This window comes from Oryx dammah, unplaced genomic scaffold (assembly GCF_014754425.2).
Source record: "Oryx dammah isolate SB20612 unplaced genomic scaffold, SCBI_Odam_1.1 HiC_scaffold_11, whole genome shotgun sequence".
Classification (NCBI taxonomy): domain Eukaryota; kingdom Metazoa; phylum Chordata; class Mammalia; order Artiodactyla; family Bovidae; genus Oryx; species Oryx dammah.
Genome location: NW_024070195.1, coordinates 43,227,988 through 43,245,464, shown reverse-complemented (window position 1 = coordinate 43,245,464; position 17,477 = coordinate 43,227,988). Strand labels below are relative to the sequence as shown.

The 17,477-nt window shown below is 52.9% G+C and overlaps 3 protein-coding genes across 3 annotated transcripts; 2 read left to right on the top strand and 1 right to left on the bottom strand.

Annotated features, from left to right (window-relative positions):
- The first annotated feature begins 33 nt into the window (after positions 1-33).
- RPS18 (ribosomal protein S18) lies at positions 34-4,918 on the top strand. The gene is made up of 6 exons (XM_040249139.1): positions 34-124; positions 593-691; positions 4,225-4,311; positions 4,391-4,492; positions 4,603-4,694; positions 4,805-4,918. Exons 1-6 carry the CDS (start codon positions 122-124, stop codon positions 4,878-4,880), a joined length of 459 nt encoding a protein of 152 aa, XP_040105073.1. The 5' UTR covers positions 34-121; the 3' UTR covers positions 4,881-4,918.
- A 779-nt stretch (positions 4,919-5,697) lies between these two features.
- B3GALT4 (beta-1,3-galactosyltransferase 4) lies at positions 5,698-7,370 on the top strand. Its single transcript, XM_040249138.1, has 2 exons — positions 5,698-5,776; positions 5,918-7,370. Exon 2 carries the CDS (start codon positions 5,941-5,943, stop codon positions 7,075-7,077), a length of 1,137 nt encoding a protein of 378 aa, XP_040105072.1. The 5' UTR covers positions 5,698-5,776; positions 5,918-5,940; the 3' UTR covers positions 7,078-7,370.
- Positions 7,371-7,646: 276 nt separating this feature from the next.
- Positions 7,647-17,200, bottom strand: WDR46 (WD repeat domain 46). The gene is made up of 15 exons (XM_040249137.1): positions 17,044-17,200; positions 16,750-16,944; positions 16,560-16,640; positions 16,313-16,425; positions 16,101-16,188; positions 15,903-15,964; positions 15,562-15,666; positions 15,304-15,454; positions 15,047-15,182; positions 14,630-14,729; positions 8,703-9,016; positions 8,464-8,558; positions 8,227-8,322; positions 7,987-8,100; positions 7,647-7,880 (listed from the first exon to the last, which is right to left on the bottom strand). The coding sequence occupies exons 1-15, from the start codon at positions 17,110-17,112 to the stop codon at positions 7,782-7,784; spliced, it is 1,818 nt and encodes a 605-aa protein (XP_040105071.1). The 5' UTR covers positions 17,113-17,200; the 3' UTR covers positions 7,647-7,781.
- Between the last annotated feature and the right edge of the window lie 277 nt (positions 17,201-17,477).

Here is a 17,477-nt window from a genome sequence, read left to right as displayed (position 1 = left end):
TTCCGGAAGTTCCTTGCTCAGATAGCTCCGCCCGTTCCGCCTGGTAGCAATATAAGGCTGCTGCGTCACTTCCGTTTTCTCTTCCACTGGAGGCCTACACGCCGGCGCTGGGGCCGCCGCCATGGTAAGAGTACAATCCTTGCGGGGATCTAGCGACATCGAGACCGGGGCAGGGAAGGTCTTGCTGTCAGAGGGTTGAAAATGTCCTGTCTTGGGGGCCTGCAACTTTCTGGGTGGAGCCTCGGATACCGCTTCTGGAAAAGGACAACTAAAGACATCCAGTTCTGGGGACTAGGGTCAGAGGAAGTCCCTCCCCGGGCACTAGAACGGCTTGGGCGTGTGTGGGGACCTCTGTCTCCGCCACTCAGAGTGTACTTGGGGCAAGGGTAGGAGATACGCTTCTTCCCCGAGGTTGCGTTTTCCCAGGCCTGAACACTTCATGTTCCTGCTGTCTGCAGGACTCAGGAGTTTGTTGTGTCGTGAAGACCTGACGGGGGTTTCTTGCTCCCTGTGTGACAAGCTTAGCGTTCGTGTTTGAGGTTACGGTTTGACAGTAGTTCACTGTGTCTGATTTCTCTTAATCTCTTATCAGTCTCTAGTAATTCCTGAGAAGTTCCAGCACATCTTGCGAGTACTCAACACCAACATCGATGGGCGGCGGAAAATTGCCTTTGCCATCACTGCAATTAAGGTAACGTAGGGTAAGGACTGATGGCTTCCTTGGTGGCTCACACGGTAAAGAATCTGTCTGCAATACGGGAGACCAGGGTTTGATCCTTGGGTTTGTAAGATCCCCTGGAGAATCTCCTCCAGAATTCTTGCCTAGAGAATTGCAATGGACAGAGGAGCCTGGTGGGGCAACAGTCCATGGGGTCGTACAGAATCAGACACAACTGAACGACTAACACACGCAGGGTGAGGACTAGAGACTATAGATGAAACTTGAGTTGTCAACACCTGAGCTGAAAGTGTGGCAGGATGAGGGGAGTTCCAACCAGATGACCTTGTCTGCTAGGTTTAAAAAAAAAAAAAATGATTAAGAGAGCAATTAGTCCACTTAACTGCTTGCCCCATTTGTCCCAAAAGGTAAGTGAGAAAAGCCAGAGTCCTTTCAGGTCAAACCAAGAAATTTCACCTAGGGAATGGGGAAGTTGGATAATTGTACCATTTGAAGGATAAGTAGAAATGCCAAGAGATTCCAGATATGAAGAAACCTATAGTTACTATGTCAGTGAAGGCAAGCTTGGATATCTCCCTTAACCTAATGAACTCCCAGCCTTCCAGATAAAATTGTGGAAATGACTGAATGTTTTTTGCCAGTATGTTTACACTTCTTGGAGCCAAGGATAGGCCTTTCTTAGAACCCCAGAAGACACTATGATAAGTATTTTATAGATTGTTTAAAACAGCAAATCAACGTCAGCTTTTCTTGGTGAGATTTGTCACATTTACTTTTTCATTCTGTAATTCAAGGAGCACAGCTTTCATTCTTAAATAGTACGTTTCATCTTTTCATCTTTTTCTGTGAAACTAGTAAGGCAGTGAAAAATACAGTTCAGGCTCACATTTTATGGGGCTTTGCAGATACTGTTTTTTTTTGTGGCAGCTCTTAAAACAGTTCTCTGACATTTGCTTACATGGTGTGTCTGTTACATGTTGATGAAATACTTTAAAAGTTTTCACTGGTGTATTTATTATACTTATCTGTGATCAGTGACCTTTGTTACTATTGCAAAAAGATTTAGACTTCCTTAAAGTTCAGATGATGGTTAGTACTTCATAGTAATAAAGTGTCTTGATTAAGGTTTGATTAAGGTATGTATAGATTTTCTTAAGAGGCTGTTGCTCACTGAATAGATTATGTAACTACATGTGCTGGGAAACCAGAATACCATGTGCTGCTAAGTCACTTCAGTCGTGTCTGACTCTGTGCGACCCCATAGACGGCAGCCCACCAGGCTCCTCTGTCCCTGGGATTCTCCAGGCAAGAACACTGGAATGGGTTGTCATTTCCTTCTCCGATGCATGAAAGTGAAAAGTGAAAGTCAAGTCGCTCAGTTGTCTCCGACCCTCAGCGACTCCATGGACTGCAGCCTTCCAGGCTCCTCCGTCCATGGGATTTTCCAGGCAAGAGTACTCTTTATTTCAGTGTTGTTGGGTGTGGTCTGGAACTGAACCTGCTGTATCTCTGAGGTTGCTTCTGTTTTTAAAGATTGCTAGAATGCTTAGGTCAGATAGTAAAAATAAAAGATGAGTGTGGATGATAGGATGCTTCTATTAAACCCTTTCTCTCTGCTTCTTTGAAATTAACTAGTTTCCCATTTGTTACCTTAAGTATATGTCTTAACCTTAAAACAGATTTTGAAAGCAGTTTCCAGTACTTAATGAGTATTTTGATAAAAATCTGTTAGGGAACCTCATGCCCTGCTTATCACTGGGAAAGATTATTCTAGAGATACACAGTTACTTGGGGTTTTGCTAACTGAGTTTCAGCTTTTGCTGGCTCTTCTCTGGTAAGACAGCCAAAGCTTAGAGGTACCTGGTCTTTTGTTAATGATTTGGAATGTGGAGTCAAGTAATACTTAGAAATTGGAAGGGAGTTGCTGGGGGTGGTGGCTGAGTAGGAGGAGGGATTACTCAAAAAATTTGGGAAATTAACTTTGGGGTATCAAAGGTGACATAAGCAGAAAACGGTATTTACTAAGGTAACACATTTGCAAGATTTTTTTATGCCGTGATCCCTTCTTTTCTTTCCATTTGTACACTTCTGCTATGAATACTCCTTAAGGTTGGACTGTCCTTCCTCTAAAGCAGGATAACTGGTCATCTGCATTGTTTGGAAACATGGTTGGAACTAGTCACAATGACTGGATGATGATACCCATTGGTTCTCATAATTGGCAAGCCAATATCTGAATAGGGCTTTCAAAAAGCTTGACAGCAAATTTTTAAAAAGCTGTTTATCAAAAAGTAGGGAGAGAATACTGATGCATCCAAGGGACTCCTGAAAACCCCTTGGACAGGAGGGAGATCAAACCAGTCAATCTTAAGGGAGGTCAACCTTGAATATTCACTGGAAGGACTGATGTTGAAGCTCCAATATTTTGGTTATCTGATGCTGGGAAAGATTGTGGACAGAAGAAGAGGGCATCAGATGTGAGATGGCTGGACAGCATCACCGATGCAATGAACATGAAGTTGGGCAAATTCTGGGAGGTGGGGGGGGCAGGGAGGCGTGGTGTGCTACCGCCCACAGGGTGGCAAAGAGTTGGACACTACTGGGCGACTGAACAACAATCGCTGTATCATCTAGCTGAAAATTAGAATCTTGTTTTATCTTTACCTTTCTCTACCCACTTGTATTTTAAAGCAACTCTCAGGCATAACACCTGTAAATATTTAAATTTGAGAGACACTTAGATCTTAAGTCTCTTCTCAGTCAACTTGGTAATTTGACCTCCAGGTCACTTTCTTAGAGGAAATCCAATTTCCTGGGACCTTTGTGACACAGATTTGTTGACTTAAAACAACAGAAACTTAATCTCTCAGTTCTGTATGCCAAACATCCTTGGTTTCCTTGTCTTGGCAGCTGTATCACTCTAGTGTTTCACCTTATCACATGGCCTTTTTGCCTGTCTGTGTCCTCTCCTTTTATAAGAATACTAGTTGTTGGATTTAACTATTTCTAACCAAAGCCATGTTTTGAGGTTCCAGATGAACAGAAGTTTGGTGGAACACTATTCAACCCAGCACACAGTCTTTCACTTTCCAAATCTGTTTGGCTCGTGAGTTCAGGTCTCAAGGAGCACCTTGCTGGTGTTGGTAGTGATAGAATGCCACTGGTTTCAGTGTTTATTTTGATCATAGGGATGCAGTGACCTGCCCAAAGGATCATGGCTTGTTGCCCTTTGACATCACGGGCAACTAAATGCTATCTGTCCCTTAACCGTTAATTGAGAGAACGTTGATCTTGTTGCCTTGATGCTCCATTGACTGTGAGAGGCATCAATTTTCTCTCCACAGTGTAGAAATGAGAAGGTGCCACTCTTGGGTGCTGCAGCTTTCGGGGGTATCAAAACTTTTTTTTGTTCCCTTTAATGATTAGGCTTTGTATCTGGAAGAGGATAAGTTATTTTGGACCCTACTTTTGTGTGCTTTTTGAATCATGGGTCTATAGAGGAAACCCAAAAGGTCAGACTCACACACTCTAAAACCTCTCCTCAGGGTGTGGGACGAAGATATGCTCATGTGGTGTTGAGGAAAGCGGACATCGACCTCACCAAGAGGGCAGGAGAGCTCACCGAGGACGAGGTGAGGACAGGGAGGAGGCTGGGGGTGGGCCTGCCTGGAGATGGGGCTGTCTGGACCTGACCTTCGTCCTGCCTGCCAGGTGGAACGTGTGATCACCATTATGCAGAATCCACGCCAATACAAGATCCCAGATTGGTTCTTAAACAGACAGAAGGACGTGAAGGACGGAAAATACAGCCAGGTATGTGTGGAGAAGGGAGAGCTGAGGGAAAAGTAGGCTGTCTGGTTGGGACTGGCCCTAGGAGACCAGGGCGGAGAACAGCCATCGCTCACTGTCTCCCGTCTGTGCAGGTCCTGGCCAATGGTCTAGACAACAAACTCCGCGAAGACCTGGAGCGCCTGAAGAAGATTCGGGCCCACAGGGGGCTGCGCCACTTCTGGGGGTGAGTGGGGGCCTGTTTGTCTGTCCTTAGACTCCCAGGGGACTCTCATGCTGTCTTTTCCCAGATCTTTGCTTGGTGTGGTGAGTAACCTTTGTCTTTTCTCCTTGCAGACTCCGCGTCCGAGGCCAGCACACCAAGACCACAGGCCGCCGTGGTCGCACTGTGGGTGTGTCCAAGAAGAAATAATGTGTGGGCGCTGTGTGAATAAATAGTTTATACAGTTACGGCTTCCTTCTTGTGGTTCTTTGCGTTTTTCTGGAAACTCTAATAGGGAATATGCTTTCACACTGGGCCCTGTTGGTCATTTTTCACACTTGCTTGATGTACCCCCTCAGCTGCCCAGACCTTGTCTTGGTCTTTCTGTTCCGTTTGCTGCGCTCGGCCTCTCTAGTTGTGAGCATGGCTGCTCGTTGCTCCGTGGCACGGTAGTGTGCAGGCGCCATAGTGGTGGCCCTTGGGCTCAGTTGCCCTAGGGCATGCGGCATTCCGGGACTTGGGGTGGGATCTGTGTCCCCTGCGTTGACAGGTATATTCGAGGGAATTCGCAACACTCTTGGTTTTGATTAAAGCTGTGCTGTTGCCACGCCCCATTACCAGAAGCAACCTTTTACCTATTGGTGCCCCTCTCCAGGTGCGTGGAGGGAGGAGCCGCACATTCACCCTCGAGGGGGCGCCCTCAGACTTTCCGAGGCTCGGCTCCCTCTTGCTGCCTGGAGGGGTTGTTGGGGCTTGTGCAGGTAGCGGAGCCTAGCCAGCGGCCGGTTAGGTGAGTATCCGATGGCTGGAGACGCTGGTGTTGGTGACCCGGAAACGTTGAGCCCCGGCGCGCGGGGGTGGGTGTGGGGAGGCGCCGGCCGCACAGCGTCCGGCCGATGTGGCCGAGGCACGCGGATCCCACCCCGCTTCCCGTTTGGGGCCAAGACTCCCTGGCGCCTCCCCCGCTCTCCCCGGTATGTGTTCCGCCGAGCGCGCAGCCGCGGAGCTTCCGGCGGGGGCCGCGTACGCCACGCCTTCCGGCAGGGAGGGGCGGCCAGCGGAGACGGCCGGCCATGGAGCCGGGCCTCGGCGGCCGCGCCGACCAGGTAACGTCCCCGCGGGCCCCGCCGCGAGGGCAGCTTAGGGCGCCGGCACCGGCCGCCGCCCCTTCCCGGGCGTGGCCCGCTGCAGGCCGTTGACAGAGCCGCGCTCCGCGTCCTCTAACCGCGCCCGGTCTCTCCCCCCAGGTGCCCTCTGGCCGCACCGCACCATGCGCCCCGGCCTCTCCCGGCGCCTGCTCCTGGCCGCCCTGCTGCTCCTGCTCGTCTGGACCCTCTTTGGGCCCTCCGGCCTCTGGGAGGAGCTGCTGAGCCTCTCCCTGGCCTCCTTGCTCCCCGGCCCGGCCTCGCCCGGGCCGCCCCTGGCCCTGCCCCGCCTCCTGATACCCAACGAGGCGGCGTGCAGTGCGCCCGGCCCCCCTCCCTTCCTGCTGATCCTGGTGTGCACCGCCCCGGACAACCTGAACCAAAGAAATGCCATCCGGGCCTCCTGGGGCCGCCTGCGCGAGGCCCGCGGGTTCAGGGTGCAGACTGTTTTCCTGCTGGGAGAGCCCGGCTGGGGGTCGCGCGGGAGCGACCTGGTGTGGGAGTCGGCGGCCCACGGGGACATCATGCAGGCGGCCTTCCGGGACTCCTACCGCAACCTCACCCTCAAGACGCTCAGCGGGCTGAGCTGGGCCGACAGGCACTGCCCCACGGCCCGCTACATCCTCAAGACCGACGATGATGTGTTCGTCAACGTCCCCGAACTGGTGTCGGAGCTGGTCAGGCGGGGAGGCCGCTGGGAGCAATGGGAGACGGGCGTGGGGCCCCCGAGCAAGGCGGAGGCTGGAGATGCGAAGTGGGATGGAAGCCCCACCTTGGGGAGCCAGCCAGTGCCTCTCTTGTACTTGGGTCGCGTGCATTGGCGGGTGCACCCCTCTCGGTCACCGGGAGGCAAGCACCAGGTATCGGAGGAGCAGTGGCCTCCCTCCTGGGGTCCCTTTCCCCCCTACGCCTCAGGCACGGGCTATGTGCTATCAGCCTCTGCTGTGCAGCTCATCCTGAAGGTGGCCAGCCGGGCACCCCCTCTGCCCCTGGAGGATGTCTTTGTGGGGCTAAGTGCCCGCCGAGGAGGCCTTGCCCCAACCCACTGTGTCAAGCTGGCTGGTGCCACCCACTACCCCCTGGATCGGTGCTGCTATGGGAAATTCCTGCTGACATCCCACAAGTTGGACCCCTGGGAGATGCAGGAAGCCTGGAAGCTAGTGGGTGGCTCTGATGGGGAAAGAACTGTACCCTTCTGCTCCTGGCTCCAGGGGGTCCTGGGCATCCTCCGATGCCGGTTAATAGCCTGGCTTCACAGCTGAGAGGGCCTGGGGGCCCAGGAGAGGGGTGTGCAATGGAGGGTCCAGCCAGCACCCTGCCACCTTCTTTCTCCCAGGCCCAAAACAGGAGCGCTGGTTGGCTGCAGCTGAGCAAGCTGCTCCACACAGGTGCTCGGGCTGTCACTGAGGGACACAGGAGGGACCTAGGGGGCTGCCTGGCATGCCAGCCCCAGAGATGGTCGTCAGGAAGACCTGCACACGCTGGCTTGTTCTCTCCAGCCACGTCAGGGGAGGGGCACAGGCCCCTCAATAAACTTGTCTCTTTTGCTCTTTGAGTACAGTGTGGTCCAGGACTCTCCAGGGAAACCCAGAGGCTACCAGAGCCTGCTGGTGGGGAAGGCCATCTCCAGGGACTTGGAGCACACCTCTCCCTGGAGGAAGGCCTTAGGGAGCCGGTCAAGGCCACAGCGCCTGCAAGATGGGTGCAGCCAGAGGGGAGACATAGCCCCTCACATCCGAGAGCAGCCCCAGGGTGCACGCGGGCAGGGAACAGGTTCACGGGATGATCGAGACATGGTATCCAAAAGTCCACGTTCCTTTTTAATACCGACCACCCCCCACCCCAGGAACCAGCTGTCCAACCCAGGAGGAAGGGGGCTCCCTGCTCCCTCCTCATTCCAGGGACGGGTCATTCCCCACAAGTGGATGTGGGGAGAGAATGTTTCTCCTGGGCCCAGGAGCCTGACTCAGCGCACAAATCTGTCCAGGGCCGACGGCCGGGCCCCCGTGGGCTTGGCCTTCTCTTGCTTCTGCGGCTGCTGCTCCAGGCTCTGGCGGACTTTGTCCTGGGTGGGGAGAGACAGGTGAGAAGCAGCAGGCGGGTGAGGCCAGCAGGGCCAGCAGGAGGGAGCTGCCCATGGGACGCCCGGCCCACCCCCAGTGCCTGCTCACCCTGTGCTCCTGGTCCATGACCTTCCTCTTTCTCTTTACCAGACTCGCGGTCGAGCTGCGGCCCTTCTGCTTCGGCTTAGGCTGGAAGGGAGCCCTGGCGTCGGGATCGTAGCCCTGAGGGAGGGGAGGGGAGTGAAAGCTGCAGTAGCCTCCGAGGCAGGGAGCTGTGCTTCTGAGGACACGGTGGGGATGGGACGCGTGGGTGAGAGGCACCCAGGCCCTTGGGACCCCGCTCCATACCAGCCTCTCTGCCCGTTCCTTCTTTGCCTGCTCCAAAGAGATGACATCGACCTCTGCCAGAGCTCGTGGATCCAGACAGATGAGCTCGGCGGGCACCTGGATGCGACACAAAAGAACAGGGACGGGTAAGGAGCCACAGGAAGGTGACACCAGAGGGATGGAAAGCACACGCGCTGCTGAAACCCTCTCTTCCTAAGACCCCTGCCCCAGCCCACGGGGGCACAGGCGCGTCCTCACCTTCTCTAGCAGCGCCTTCACCTCCCACTCCTGCCGCTGCTTCCGGCTCCTGTATGGGTTACTCTCCAGGCCATCGAAGTTGGGTTCAGCAGCCCCTGGAGGAAGAGGGGGCACGTGGAACTATAACAGGAACCTGCTCCAGCCTGACGGGGCCCTGTGCCCCCCACTGTCTCAGGGTCCGGCCCACAAGAGCCTCCACCGCAAGGTCACCACTTGGAGCCCCAGCCCTGCCTGCTCACCGGGGACCAGCATGCTGGTGATGCCCCCGCTGTGCCCCACCCCCAGCACATCCTCATAGGGGCAGAACTGAAGGCCGTGCACGTGGCCCGAGAGCCGGTGCGTGAGGTAGGGCTGCTCCAGGGAAGGAGGGCTGGCTTTGCCCTGTCCTGCCCATATGTTGACCACGTCGCCCATTCCCGCCGCCAGCAGTCCCCGCTGGGAGAAGGCCAGGTGCCCCGCTCCCTGGGGCAGGGTCCGAGTGCTCAGAGGCTGGAACGTCCCTCGCAGGTCAAAGAGCTTCAGCTGGTGGTCCAAGCCAGAGGTGGCCATGTGCCTGGGAGTGAGAGGGGGAAGTTAAATCACAACATGAAGCATCAGGTCTGCTGGGGTAGAAGACTGATAAGGACAGGACCACTACCACTACGCGCCTCTTTTCATTTCCCTTTTACAGAGAGAAAACTGAAGCTCAAAGAAAGGATTGGGGTGAGTGGTGGAGCTAGAATTCAAGTTAGAGCTGTGTCTTTACTGTCTTTTCCACCACATGTGAATGAAGGGGAGGATGCATGTGACAATCTACACTCAGGTGTAAGGTCGCACCACACAGACAGGCAGCCCAGCGGTCAGCAGAGGGGAAGGGGGCCGGCAGTGGTCAGGGAGGGCTCTGTGGGACTTGAGCCATTCCAGGTAATACTCAAGAAAGCACAAGAGGATTGCTTCTTGGCCTTTTGGCTAAGATCAAGTGAGGAAAGCACAAGAGGGCTTCCCTGGTGGCTCAATGCTGGAGAATCTCCCTGCCGATGTAGGAGACAAGGGTTCAACCCCTGATCTGGGAAGATCCCACATGCCGCGGAGCAGCTGGGTCTGTGTGCCACAACTCCTGAGCCTGTGCTCTAGAACCTGGGAGTTGGGCCCACATGCCCCAATTACTGAGACCCTCATGCCCTGAAGTCCATGGTCTGCAAGAGAAACCACCGAATGAGAAGCCTGCTCACCACAACTAGAGAAGAGCCCACGGAGCAGTGAAGACCCAGCACAGGCGAGGATAAATAAAAATAGAAAGCACAAGAAGCAATTTGAAGGTTGTAGCTGAAAACTGAAAAGGTTTTTAAATGAAAGTGAAAGTGAAGTCGCTCAGTCCTACAGGCCACCAGGCTCCTCCATCTATGGGATTTCCCAGGCAAGAATACTGGAGTGGGTTGCCATTTCCTTCTCCAGGGGAGCCAAAAACAAAAGGTTTAAATGAAATTCACTTTAAAAAAGCACAAGAAACAGAGATGTACAGCAGGTTTAAATAAATGAACAACAGATTGTAGAGACAGGAAGACGGAAATGAGTTTGTTTTCCTGGCTGGTGGACTATGGCCAGGAGGGGACAAACTGCAGAGGCTCCTGAAGGTCAGACGGGAGACCAACAGTCCCCAAAATGGTTCTCTGGCAGTGACAGGCCACAAGGTGGAGACTGCGTGGACCTGAGAAAACCTTAGAAAGCAAGGAAGTTATGCGCTAGAGGGCCCCTTTTGCTAGAAGGAGGAAGGGCAAGGTTGGTGACCAGATCTCTCGAGAAAGGGACTTGCCTGGTGGCCCAGTGGTTAAGAATCTGCTTTGTAATGCAGAGGACACAGATTCGATCCTTGGTCTGGGAACTAAGATCCCACATGCCATGGAGCAACCAAGCCTGCTTGGTACAACTAGAAAGATCCCATGTGATGCAGCTAAGACCCGATACAGCCAAATTAAAAAAAAAAAAAAAAAAATTGTCAAAAATCCTCTTAAGGATGTGTGTACCGCATAAGACATTTACTTTCAGAGGCTGGAGTTTCTATGGATGTTCAAGTTGCTCAGAGATGCTGAAGGGCGGCCAGCCAGGTCAGGGCATGTCTGTTTGCCAGAAGCCGAAGACTCATATTTTAACCTTGACTGTGAGCCCAGGAAGAAAACACTAAGGCGCTCCTCTGAGCAGAGACTTGGCCTGTGATGGGACTGATGCAAGGCCTAGCTGGATACCTGTCCTGACAAGACAGATAGGGCCCAGCTCCACCCGAGGGAGAGGTCATGAGCACAAACCAGGACTTGCTGAGGGCTCCTGGGACACAGGTCACAACCTTCACTGGGCCAACAACTCAAGGGCACCTGCTGGCTCCTGCCCCCCACACCCACCTCTGGGAGCCTCTGTGCAGACACCCACCCGGTAGCCAGATGGGCATCCAGGCCATGCCACCATCCTACTGAACTTGCAAGAAACAGATCAACTCTTGAGGGTCCAGTCCAATCCTAATGCAAGCTTCCAGGAAGCCTGCTGAGAACGACAGCCCGTGGCATCTCTGGAGCCTGCGGCTGGTCCGAGGCAGCCCTGAGGAGGACCAGAGCTACACGGGTAGGCCCAAAGTCAAGGACCAGAGCTGTTTGGCATTGGGCTGTTGGCCAAACCTCTGTGAACAACTGACGGAGCCTTGAGCAGAAGCAGCTGACCCAGGCAACCCAGGGAAGGCCAAGTCCAGCTCGGGTCCAGGGGTCCACAGAAGGCAGAAGGCCCTGGAAGAGGCCCCCCACTCTCCTAGAGACAGACTGGCACAGACCTGGAGTAAAGGGGCAGAACCAAACCACTGATCCACAAAGACACAACCAGGGGGCCCCGGGGGCCTGAGCAGTCAGTGGGCTTTCCTTAGCTGACAGCCACTGGGCTTTCGTGTCCTGATTTCCTGAACGGTGGTATACGAGGAAGCAAGCCATGTGGGAAAAAGTATTCTGACAGGGCACACTAAAAGAAGGAAGAACCAGAGGCTGGAACTGTGAAATGGCAAGCAGCAGACCCTGGAGGGGAAAAGCAGCCAGGACTTCACAGGTCGTGAGCAGTAATGGGGCGATGCAGCCAAAGCCACCAGCAGGGCCTGGGCTCCCGAGGAGCACTCAGCCAACAGTGATTCTGCGTCTGCCATGACCGATGGCTGAAGAACACGAAGCTATGGGGACAGCTAGCGTCCAAGAAGTCGTGTTCTGGGTGAGGGCAATATGGCAGAAAGGGAGCAGGCAGGGAGGAGCTATGGGCAGGGGTGAAGCATCCAGCAACGGACACAGTAAAGGTGGGGTGATGGGAGACAACTGAGTGTTTCGCCTGGCCCACCAACTCCTCAGCTGTGTTTGTAAATACAGTGTAACTGGAACGCCCCACCAGGGCAGATTCATCCTTATATCCCCAGAACCTTACCCCAGAACCCAGCCTACAGCTGGCACCCAATGAATGCCTGATGCATGAAAGAATTTGAGGAAAACACGTGGGAACTTGTGGGAAAGTCTGCCAAATCCAGACATACAGACAAAACAGCTGTGGAAATGCAAATAGTCTCTCAGGAAGGGTGGAAATTCAAAGTGGACAGGCCACTCCAGAGCCCCCACAGCACCAGCCAGACCTAAAGAGAACAGTCGTCTTTAACAACGATGATGAAATAGCGCTCCTGACCTACCAGGCATCATGTGCGCCTCTGAAGACCTTGACTGGTGTTCACATCTATAACAGTTTGCTAATTGAAGGCCAAGCTTGGCAAACTACGGCCCATGAGTCAACAAAACCAGCCCACCACTTTCTGTAGAGCCTACAAGAATGGTTTTCACATTTTTAAGTGGTTGGGAAAAAAATCAGAAGAAATATATTTCAAGACGTGAAAATTATTCGAAAACTCCAGTGTCAGTATTCATAAATAAAGTCATACTAGGACACAGCAATAGAGAGTTCCAGAAAAACATCTCCTTCTGCTTTATTGACTACGCCAAAGCCTTTGACTGTGTGGACCACAACAAACTGTGGAAAATTCTTAAACAGATGGGAATACCAGACCACCTGACCTGCCTCTTGAGAAATCTGTATGCAAGTCAGGAAGCAACAGTTAGAACTGGACATGGAACAACAGACTGGTTCCAAATAGGAAAAGGAGTACGTCAAGGCTGTATATTATCACCCTACTTATTTAACTTATATGCAGAGTACATCATAAGAAACGCTAGGCTGGATAAAGCACCAAGCTGGAATCAAGATTGCAGGAGAAATATCAATAACCTCAGATATGCAGCTATCACCACTCTTATGGCAGAAAGCAAAGAAGAACTAAAGAGCCTCTTGATGAGAGTGAAAAAGTTGGCTTAAAGCTCAACATGCAGAAAACTAAGATCATGGCATCTGGTCCCATCACTTCATGGCAAATCTATAGGGAAACAGAGGAAACAGTGAGAGACTATTTTTCTGGGCTCCAAAATCACTGCAGCCATGAAATTAAAAGACACTTGCTCCTTGGAAGAAAAGTTATGACCAACCTAGACAGCATATTAAAAAGCAGAGACATTACTTTGCCAACAAAGGTCTGTCTAGTCAAGGCTATGGTTTTTCCAGTGGTTATGTACTGATGTGAGAGTTGGACTATAAAGAAAGCTGAGTGCTGAAGAATTGAGGCTTTTGAATTGTGGTGTTGGAGAAGACTCTTCAGAGTCCCTTGGACTGCAAGGAAATCAAACCAGTCCATCCTAAAGAAAATCAGTCCCGAGTATTCATTGGAAGGACTGATGCTGAAGCTGAAATGCCAGTACTTTGGCCACCTGCTGCAAAGAAGTGACTCATTTGAAAAGACCCTGATGCTGAGAAAGATTGAAGGCAGGAGGAGAAGGGGACGACAGATGAGATGGTTGGATGACATCACCGACTCAATGGACATGAGTTTTGAGTAAACTCCAGGAGTTGGTAATGGACAGGGAGGCCTGGCGTGCTGCAGTCCATGGGGTCGCAAAGAGTCAGACATGACTGAGCAACTGAACTGAACTGGGACACAGCTACACTCATTTGGTTACTTATTCTGTGGCTGATTTTGTGCTAAGGTAGCACAGTATTGTGGTCAAGTAAACACCACATCTTATCTCTTCGCACTGCTGCCAAGGACACTATAATCTCAGTGACAGACATCACTTCAGAGCATTTCAAGCACCATCCGTCTTATCATCTATCTGTGTGAAAAGATGTTTGCAAAGATAAAATACTCAAAAGTGAAAGTGTTAGTCACTCAGTCGTGTCTGATTCTTTGTGACCTCATGGACTGCAGCGCATTGGGCTCCTCTGTCCATGGAATCGGCCAGGCGAGAATACTAGAGTGGGTAACCATTCTGTTCTCCAAGCAATCTTCCTGACCAAGGGATCAAACCCGGGTCTCCTGCATTGCAGGCAGATTGTTTACCGTCAGAGCCACCAGGGAAGCCAAAAATACCCAAAACCTCTTCACAAATTGGCAGCTGTAGATAAACATTTGCAGTTGAGTTGGATGATTTGGAACACTAACGTTGAACCTCAACTAAGCTAAGTGCTATATGCTCAAAAGCAGGAATTCATGGATTTCCCTGGCAGTACAGGGGTAAGGACTCTACAATTCCAATGCAAGGGGCGGGGGGGGGGGGGGGGGGGGGGGTTCCATCCCTGGTTGGAAAACTGAAGATCCTGCATGCCACGTGGCATGGCAGAAAAACAAACAGAAACAGGAATCCAGTTCTTTCCAACAGTAGACCTCTGTCACACAAATACTGCATTCAGTTGCTTTCTCATTTCATTAGTGATTTGCCATCCATTGTTTCTCCTCTTGTTATTTAAGAACCTACATAAAACACTCAGTTGTGCTCCGTTACCAACAAAGCCTAAAATATTTACTATCAGGCTCCTTAAAGTCTTCTGGCCCTTGAGCAAGATACTCATATCCCCAGTCTCAGGGTGAAGACCATGTACACGGAGGTCACCTAACATGCCTGCCAACATGGTTGGTCAGGGGTAACACCAGGATTTAAGCCCAAGCAGCTTGGGTGCAGTGTCTGTGCTCCCAAAGGCACACTGCCTTCGAGGACTTTCTCTCAGACTGAGACACCACCCCCCTCCCCCGACCCGCCCCAACCCCTAGCACCTCAGGCCCAAACAACTGACTTACATGCCTGTAGAATCTACTGCCACAGCCCGGACTCCACCTCGGTGACAGAGAATCTTTACCAGTGGCTCCTTCATGGCTGGGCTCCATAAAGACACAGTCCCTGTGCATCAGAGGAGAAGAGCTGAAGTTACTAATAGGGCGCTGAGGCGATTAAACCTGCGAAAGATGGGGATTCAGGGCCAAGAGGTAACAAAAGAGGGGAGCAGAGGGGCAACCCGAAGGGACTCGTTAAGTACAAATATAGACGAAAAGCTGGGGCATTCCCTGCTGGTCCAGGGGGTGGGACTCAGCTTTCACTGCTATGGGCCAAGGTTCAATCCTCGGTCAGGGAACCAAGATTGTACAAGCCACGTGGCATGGCCAAAAAAAGAAAAGCAAGACAGGATGGTGAGGGTTAAAGTTCTGCCAGGCACCAACCGTTACTGTGTCCGAGATGGATGACGGCGTTGTAAGGGTTCTGAGTCATGACGCTGAGCCGTCCAGCCCGCGCATTCAGAGCTGCCACGATCTTTCCCACTGACACGTCCAGGTAGGTCAGAAACCCTGTCTCTGACTGTGAGAGAGAGGAAGGGAAGGAGCCCGGATTGCCCTCTGTCCTCCCACTTCTGGGGCCCCAGGGGAGGGTCAGTCTTCTCAGGGCTGCCATCCGGTCCCTGCACTCTGCAGTCACTCACAGCTGTGGCCAGGAGGAAGTGGAAAGGCAGGAACTCAAGTCGGGTGACCCGGTCACAGCGGCGGACGCAATGGAGCTCGATGCCCTGGTTGTCGTAAATGTGAAGCCAGCGGTTCTGGGCGACAGCGAGCAGTGCCTCAGAGTGCAGAAACCTGAGAGGGGCAGAGGAGCAGAGCAACGTGAAAGGGAGCCACCGGCTGTCGATCGATCAGTGACAGGCTGTCTCATCCCCCGCCGGCTGCTGACCAAGGCCACTGACCGGACGTCCCGCACTGCCTCCATGACGTTGATCTCACACATGAGCTTCTTTGTTACCCAGTCGAGGGCGGCCACGTGACCCCGGCGTCCTCCAAAAGCCAGGTGTCTGTTGAAGGTGGAGGACAGGCAGGGTGTCAGTACAAGGTGGGTGTGTAGGGCAGGTGCCGGACTCAAGGGTCTGTCCCACACCAGCTCCTCCTCTCCAGGTGAGAGGAGAGATGTTACCATACACGCTCATCACACATGCAAGCAGATAACAAGACCCTCCCCACGTCAGCAACCCAGACGTGCACTGCTATGGCTGAGGTGGGCTAGGCTCAAGTCACTGGGATTCAACCTTACCTCCCAGTTCTAGAGTAATTTAGCCTGTAGGGTCCAAACTGCCTCAAGTTCAAGTCAAAATGCTGGAAAAAGGAATAGTGAAAAAAAAAGAAAAGAAAAAAGAGAGTTGGTTCCTTTCAGGAATTTTCTAGTCCCCACTCCCGTCTTACTCTGCACCATCAGTCAACCCATTGGCCCCTTTTCCATTCTCAGGCTCACTTTGGCTGCACTTGCAATGTCCACAGCCTCTACGATGTCAGCCTGGCGAATCTTTGCCGTGTCCTCCCCATCCTCTCCTTCCAGAAACCTGCAAGTGAGCGTGATAGTTGCATTAAAGCTTCCTAATAAGAAGTGGGTGTCCCAGCATCACAATCAGAAATTAGAGCCCCATAAAGCAGGGATTGGGGAGGCCCACATCAGGGTCCACTCACCCGGGTTCTTCAGCAAGCAGAAGCTCAGATCGAGCAGCTCTGACACTTGTTTCCTCTTCTTGTGCTTCAGCCACCGCAAGTCGGCTTCGTGTCTTGGTCTTCGGATGTGGTAGCTAAAACATCGGTGGTGCGGATGGAGTGAGAGAAGGACCAAGGGATGTGGGGGTCACAGGAGAGCCCTGCCTCCATTCAACTCACCCAGACACTCCCTCCTGCAACCGCTCCCCACTCTCCGACTAGTCCTCACCTCCTTGGATTTGTCAATGCGACAGTACTTCTGAACCACCTCCACACTGACAGGGGCGGGGCCTGCAAATGGGTCCTGGGCCTGCGGCAGGGAGGAGGCAATTAAGAAACAGGCTCGAGCTGACCCCAACCCCCCGACCCTGAAAGCACAAGGCGACTTGCCTCGGCACCCCGGGAGGTCCCAGGCTCACCCCAGAAAAGGTCCGCTGAGGCCCCGGACTCTTCCGTTCTCGGGGCTTCTTGGAGATCCGAAACTTCTTTGAGGTGTCATTTCTCTTTGCCTTCTGGGGGCGGAGCTCTCGACTCCTCTTCCGTTTATGAGGGGGACCTGGAGAAGCTCCGGCCGCTGTCCCAGTGGTCTCTTGCTCCCAGTATCGCCGCAGTTTCTACCGGCAGAACAGGATGCCTCGTATTCCGCTGCCCTTCGCCCCGCCCCTCGAACCCCGCAAATAAAAACTTCCCTTCCACCCCAAGGAGATCCCTACCTTCTTCTTGGCTTGCAGTCTGTCCTTCTTGGGTGGAACATTACTGCCCGGCTTGGGGACAGTCTCCATCTAGCCCACTCGAACCACGATCCACGTGCAAACTCCTCGCCACAGTCCCACAGTCTGATGGAAAACTCCCGGAAGTCCTCCGAGACTCATCCAATCAGCGCCGTTCCAGGTCTGAAGCCTCCCAGGCGCCATCTTTAATGAGGGCGCGCTCCCCACTGAGGGGCGGGACCAAGGCCCCCAATGCGGCAACTTATGCCCAAGTGATGAAAGAAGGGCAGTCCGAGGCCAAGACCCAAGCAACCCTGCAGTTTCTTTTCCCATCTCGGTTTCTCCATCTTGCCTTAAATCCTTCCGCGTCTGGTCTTTTTAGCAGAACGCCACACATTGATCATGTTAGAACTACATTTCCCGGCGTGTCCCGAATC